Source organism: Biomphalaria glabrata, chromosome 8, assembly GCF_947242115.1.
Source record: "Biomphalaria glabrata chromosome 8, xgBioGlab47.1, whole genome shotgun sequence".
In the NCBI taxonomy this organism is placed as follows: Eukaryota; Metazoa; Mollusca; class Gastropoda; family Planorbidae; genus Biomphalaria; species Biomphalaria glabrata.
In genome coordinates, this window is record NC_074718.1 from 28,218,068 (window position 1) to 28,225,755 (window position 7,688).

A 7,688-nucleotide genomic window follows, 5' to 3' on the forward strand; every position below is an offset into this window, starting at 1 on the left:
CCTTTTCATACTTTTATATGTGAGGAAACAAAGTATAGATATTTTATTCTTATTAACTGCAACTTATTTGGGTATGGCTTTGGGAGTCAACCATGACCAAATATGAGGAGCTTGTAGCCTTAGGTAGCTTACAGCACATAGTGCTACACCATGGCAGACCCTGCAATGCTGCATAATACTGAACTGTATAAGCAATTGCTGTTCCTTTGTATAGATCAGCTGTGTGGACACCATCATTTCATTCATAGCTAATGCCCAGGAATTCATCTCACTGCCAGGAGATAATCAAAAGTCATCTAGTGACAGAAGGAGGCCATGCGTATACTGCCCCAGTGAGATAGAGTTTGTAAGAGAGGTTGACTAAATTTTGAAAAAGGGTTGTGCCCCTTTCAAATTGTTTCATAAAAGCAGCAAAGCAAATGTGTTAACTTCCTATGGGTCAATATGGCTAGTGAAGTATATCTCTTAAATTTGACTGCTAGTGAAGGCTAAGCTTCTGACATCTGATGTCACAAAGGGAGAGAGACCTCAAAAGTAAATTTAGTGCTGTTACTCTTCCTAACTGAAGTCATGAAAGCTAAGATGGCTCTTGGATGCCCTCAGACTAAAATTCAGAGAAATCAGGATTATCCACCTGTCCACTATATGACAATATTACAACAATAAAATGAATTTTTTTTTTTACAAAATTGCTATCACTTACATTGCCTACTTATAAAAAATCAATGGATATAGTGAATTTCACAAGAACACAATGTCTAGATAAAAGGATAGGCCTACTATTCTCATTATTCAAACAATCTCTATATTGCCAAACAAGTTATTAATGCAATGAACGAATTCCATGTGAAGGAATATATTTCTAGTCTACTTACAACATCACTTGGTGGTCCCTTCTCATCTTTCTTTACTTTCTTTCCCATCTTTTTTTTTTATTTACAAAAGAAAATCTGTAATAAAAAATGTACACATTTGCACAAGCAAAATGAAAAACATAAATTCTTTCAAATGTTTCATTAAATAACACTAAATAACATAATGAGAATTATTTTAAATTACTAACAGAACTAAAACATAACCAATTCAATGAAATGACAAATCATTTTGAATTAACATGATATTCAGATTAAATTTAAAATTATCACCTTTCCTAAAATTGTTTTTCATACTAAATCAATTAGGAGTCTGAATATGAAGATTTAGATCAAATTAAAATCATTGTTCTCTAAATCAACTATACTAGCACCTGTCATCAGAGCAAATAGAGATGCACTTGCTACAAACAAGGTGAAACCTACCCAATGCAACCTGGTAACTCTTAAAGAGAATATTCAGCTCACTGCTCAAACAGGCAACATAAGAGGGATGTATGAAGGAATAAAAAATGCATTAGGACTTGCCCAAAACAGGTAAGCACCTCTCAAATAAACCACTAGGGAAATTATCACAGAAAAGAGCAAACAAATGCTTACGCCACAACAAACTCAGTCTTTGCCTCAGCCCTTAACGCTATCAACCAATTACCCACAATGAATGAACTAGACGAAGTACCCACCCTATTAGAACTCAACAAAGCCATAGACAACATGGCTGACGGCAAAGCCCCTGGATGTGACAGTATCCCCCCAGATCTTCTGAAACAATGCAAAAGTACACTAAGCCAACCTCTTCATGAACTGCTCTGCAAATGTTGGCAAGAAAGTGCATTACCACAAGATCTGTGGGATGCTAAAATCATCACCCTGTACAAGAACAAAGGTGACAGAAGCGACTGCAACAACTACAGGGGAATCTCCCTCTTTTGCTTGAGTGATAATTACCAGGCAACCAAAAATTGCTTATTGAGTCTATCCAGAATCACAGTGCAGCTTTCGCTCAGGGAGATCCACAACTGACATGATTTTCTCCATCCGTCAACTTCAGAAAAAGTGCAGAGAGTAAAGGATGTACATTGCAATCATTGACCTGACAAAATCCTTTGATCTAGTCAGCAGAGAAGGCCTCTTTAAAATCTTACAGATAATAGGCTATCCACCTAAGCTGCTAAATATTATTGTCTACTTCCACCAAAATATGATGGGTACTTTGCAGTTCATCAGGTCGCCTGCTCTGAAAGTTTCAGTAAAAACAATTAAACAAGGATGTGTCCTGGCCCCAACCTTCTTTGGAATACTCTTTTCAATGCTAATTCACCATGCGTTTGACAAATCCACCGAAAGCATCTATCTTCATTCCAGATTTGATAGCAAACTTTTAAATATTGCTAGAATGTGGGCCAAATATAAAATCAGAACCACCCTCGTATGAGATATGCTATTCGCGGATGATGCAGCGGTAGTGGCACACTCACAAGAGGAGCTTCAGTCACTAATTTCCTGCTTCTCTAAGGCTTGCAAAGAGTATGGCCTAACCATATGCACAAAGAAAACTAATGTTATGAGACCACCTGCTACAGCACCACCCTCCATCCTCATTGATGATAATAGGCTAGATGCCGTAAATGAATTCTGCTACCTTGGATCTACAATTCAAGATGAACTGTCTCTAGAAGATGAGATAAAAATGCATAGGGAAGGCTGCGACAGTGAGTCATAGACTACCTACACAAAGCAAGAGAAAAAACTAAACTCACTCCACTTGCACTGCCTTCGAAGGATCTTGAAAATAACATGGAAAGAAAGAGTGTGTAATACTGAGATCCTCATGAGAACGGGCCTTCCCAGCATCTTTACAGTCATCAGGCAACACCGCCAGACATAATTGATGGATGGAGGACAATCACATCCTGAAAATCATTCTGTATGTTGGGCAACTTGCGTCTGGCTCAAGAAAAACTTGTCTCCACCTTAATTACGTGGATGTGATAAAACAGGATTTAAAATTAGTGAAAATTGATATTGACCATTGGGAAGACATAGCCTTAGACCGCACTAGTTGGAGAGAGACAGTGACCAAGAAAGCTATGGACAGAGAGAAAACATGGGCCTCAGATCTTGAAGAAAAGTGTGCCACGCCGAAAATGGGAAGCTCTTCTACCAAAAAGGAAAGCCACCATGACCTGCAATAGGGCTCCAAAGCCATATGAAAATGTTGGAGATGAACCACAGTCGCTCTACGACTCAAGGAGACCAATAAATATATCATTCAATTTTAGACAAAGTGATCAATTCCATGAGTATATATGGAATAAAGTACTAATAGGATTTATTATGCTTTATTATCTTTTTACAGTTGGAGCAAACACATCCTACTATTGTAATAGTCATATTATCTAAAAATTTTGTTAGGTTTCACTATTAGTGGTTCAAAGACAGTCAGTGTACAGACAACTGGTTATCTAACATTTGGCAAGGCAAAATTAGTTCCCATGATAATTAGATCACAGCTGGTCAGAATGATTTAACTGTTGATGTGTGAAGCGCTAATTAAAATTACTAGTGATAATAGATAGGGTTAATATCCTTCTATATAGATAAATGTGTCTTGAACAAAGTGCTGAGAACGTTGAAACTTTTTTTTTGGTTTAAATAATTTCTTTTTTTTTTCATTTACTTTATAACAAAAGAATTTTGAACTGCTACAGCACAGTATTGAGCTTAGTCCATATTTGACAGTGTATCTAATTATTTTATTTTAAACACATTTTAAAAATTACCAAAACTAGCTATGAAACATTGTACATTGTAGTCAATTGCAAATGATGTTAAGTGTTTGTTGGATTCGAGCTTTGAGGCTGATATTTCTACTTCTAGCTCATACAAATATGTAATTAGTAATAGACTAAAAACTAAAATAAATAGCAATCTCATCTTATAATGAACTGCTACAGCACAGTATTGAGCTTAGTCCATATTTGACAGTGTATCTAATTATTTTATTTTAAACACGTTTTAAAAATTACCAAAACTAGCTATGAAACATTGTACATTGTAGTCAATTGCAAATGATGTTAAGTGTTTGTTGGATTCGAGCTTTGAGGCTGATATTTCTACTTCTAGCTCATACAAATATGTAATTAGTAATAGACTAAAAACTAAAATAAATAGCAATCTCATCTTATATAATACAGCATTACTTCAAAAAAGAAGATGATCATGATGCATTTAGTCATGCATATCTAGAGCCTCTATGATATGCAAGATGTTATTTATTGTTAACATCTTAGTTATTCCATGGAACATGGTTATTCTTGATTAGGCCTAACAATAACACATGCATTATTTATTATTATGATTATATCAATAATTCCAATATGATGATAATTGATATATCCCCTATGCCGTGACTAGAAATTTAAGTTATTAGTATTAGATCTAGACTTTATTCAAACAATCTAGGTGCTTGGCGTGTTGGTAGAGATCTTTGTAATTTGGATATTTTACAAAAGCTAGTGGCTAAGATGTACTCTAGATTATATCTACTCACGTAAATAGTTCTAAATCATGAGTAAATGTTTAAATTGTGTTAAGTTTCATGACACCGGAAGTTACTCTTTTTGTTGCTAGGAGACACAAACATTACCACATAGAGGGATGATTCAATTTCTTTTTTTGTTTTGTTTTTAAATATAGAATTTTAGATCTATATATATTTAGTTCCAGAAAATATCCTAGATCTAGTCAAATAATAACCACAATTTAATTGAGTATTAATAAAATCTTGTAGAATACATTTAATCTAGATCTAAATCTAGTTATTTTATTACAATCATATGCCATATCCATGCATGAAAATATAGATGTAGGTTAGTGATGAATTGCAATATATATAAAGCAACATTAAAGTTTAGTTGCGACAGACCAACTAAAGCTTGATTCTATTTATAGATCTAATCTCGATTTAAAGAAAAACTGAAAAGGCCATCGGCGTCTCCCCGATATTTCTAACCCAAATTATAAAAATATTTAGCCTGTGTATATTATATACAAAATTTTAAACATTATCTATAAATTCACTAAATCAATTTGAACTTCGATCTACTTGGTCTAGCTGTCTAGCTTAAAATTCCCGCCTTTAAAGAAACAAAAAATCTAGATCTATATATATATATATTTAGATCTTTACTAACTAGTCTTTTGAAAAGACAGCAGTAGCCCAGATCTCATATTTATTGAAGTCTGCAAATAGCTTATAGTTTGTTTCTTTTTTTTTTTTAAAAAAAAAAGGTTTCTCCTCTGACAAAATTTAAATTCTTTGTAGTTCAAATGCGCACGTATGGCCTACCTTATTGGGTCCGAGAATGATGAAATCTGTATTAGAGATTGCTTTTTTTTTTTTTAACAGTATCTTTATAAGATCATGCACTTTCGCGCAACATGTTATTCTATCTAAAGGCACAGGAATACAACACAACTATAAAGTTTTTATATAGCTCAATTAATATTTGGGGCCTATAATAAGCACATAGATCTTTAAGAATAAAGCTCTTCATTTTTTAACGAGTCTCTAGGGCTCTAAAGTCTATATTAATTTGTGTGACAATATAAACATTGTGCAGTCACTACAATCAAATTGAAAAATGGCAACTGAAGTACCGGTACAGATGGCACTAAATCCTTCTGTCAACAACAATGTGGCCAGAGAAAGAACAGAGACTCCCACTGACCAGTCTGAGACATGTAAGTATTTTACTTAAAGCTATATAATTGGCTTTGCTTTATTTGAACTTTATATATATGTAGATCTATGTATATATATATACCGGTAGGCCTATATAAAAGAAGCTATTATCTATTCTGGTTCATCTCTCTCTATACAACGATAATAGTCTCTAGATATATTCGAGACCACCGGCAGACAATGGTTATCCTTGCCCTGGATGTGGTAAAATATGTAGGTCACAGCTGTGGCTGCGTAACCATGTGAAATACTGCACTCTTCATTAATTTTCCGACTCAAAGACAAGCCTTAATATTTTTATTATATTCAAGGGATATATATATATATATATTATTTAACTTCAGTTTTCTTTAACTATTATTTGTAAATGATGTGCAGTATGCCAATATTATAAGGTTTATTTCTTCAATTACACTGGGAAAAAAATAAAAGACGGGTGGAGTAAAGTTTTTTTTTTTCATAATTTATGTTTTGGACTGGCATTAAATTTGTCTTCACTTCAAAACAAAAGAAATATCCTCTTCAATCAGGTTGAATTTATATTTTTCTTTTTTTTTTTCCTAGCTTGAAATACCAAGCTCTTTAATGCTGAATATAAAATTTGTTTACAATTTGATAATCATATATTTATATATGGATACAGCTCCTTGCTCATGAGATTTAAAATGTGTCAAGATACTCTTGGACACATTCTTGGGCCTTAGATAAAAGAATAATGATCTATTAACTTAGTTTCAGGAGCTAGCAGAAGAAATATATAGAAATGGCTAAGGGGCTCTCCTTGTTTTGTTTGTGGATGACCTGAAGCAATTTTCCTCTCAAATATTAATACAACATAAATAAATAAAGTTCACCTTTCAGACCATGCAGTCTATATGGCAGATGATGTAAAGGTCATTCATTTAAGTTAATGAGGGTGTAATGTGGCCACAGTGGCGTAGCTAGCAATGTACGAGTGGTGCGGGCCGCACGGGGTATCAAGTGGCGAGGGGCATCAAAATTAAAAGCCCTCAGTATGAATTAAGTTCCCTTGAGCTTTTCAGTATTGCTCATGTGCAACCAAACACAAAACTTCTGTATTTGAAATGTCAACAAAAATGTATTTATTGAGCTACTTTGTTAACCTTTACTCTAATTCGTTCTTCAATGAAATATAAAGATGTTGACTAGCTGGAGTCAAATTGACTAGACTGGTGGACATTTCTGAAGATAACGCATTTTACACGCTCATTGTCTTCTATGGTCGTGATACATGTTGTTACTTAATAGTTCAATGCACCGTTTTTTTTTTGGAAAAAGTCATGTGCATGTAGGTAAAAATTTCAACTTCAATATCCAGTCCAAAGGTAAAGTCATTCTACTAGATCTGCAGCAAAAGGATTGTTAGTTGCTATGCTATCTTTTAATTTTCTCCCCAACTTTAGGTTGTGGGCACGTGTATTAACTAAAATAAACAACGCGTACGTCTACCTTCAAATCAATGATGCGAAATGGCGCACTCAAACTGAAAACATTAAATACAATCTATAATATTTGTGTGAGGGCATTGCTGAAAATAGTATTCCCTTTGACGAAAACATGTGCTGGGTATTGATGATGTATTAACATACAAAAAAGAGTTACCAAGAGAAATTTTAATGGGACCGGTTAGCTATGAATTGGTGTCACCTTACCAACTATAGAATCCATAGATTGAAATTAATCTCGAGACTGCTCCTAGCGACATTGACAAAAACTAATTTAATCTCGAGCGAAAGAAGCTTCAACGGTTTGTCACAGTCTCTTAGGAAGCCTCCAAACTTCATAAAGAAAGACTTGCTGAGCTTTTAATTTTCACAAATATTGACTGTGGCAGTCAGGCCCGAATATCGTCATCTTGATTCGAATATTTCTGATAAATGCGGTCGGCGAGGCTACATTGGATTAAAGTTACTCCAAACTAAAGTTAATTAAGAATTATTTGCAATCAGGAATGTCAAATTAAAGACTCACTAATTTGAAAATTTTCCCCGTTGAACAAAAGCTGGTAGGAAAAAAATATTTTGATCAAATGATTGATAGTTTTGCCA

General features: G+C 34.1%; 1 protein-coding gene across 2 annotated transcripts in view; it reads right to left on the reverse strand.

The window, feature by feature from the left end:
• Window positions 1-4,521, reverse strand: part of LOC106076214 (armadillo repeat-containing protein 3-like) — a 37,990-nt gene extending 33,469 nt beyond the window's left edge. Inside the window, exons 1-2 of one of the 2 annotated variants that reach the window (XM_013237074.2) lie at window positions 4,426-4,521; window positions 876-950 (exon numbers count right to left, since the gene is read on the reverse strand). In XM_013237074.2, the coding sequence (XP_013092528.2) occupies window positions 876-923 (48 nt within the window). In that variant the 5' untranslated portion in view covers window positions 924-950; window positions 4,426-4,521. The remainder of the gene's footprint in view (window positions 1-875; window positions 951-4,425) is intronic. The other variant, XM_056037423.1, reaches the window with a different exon arrangement.
• Window positions 4,522-7,688: the final 3,167 nt, after the last annotated feature.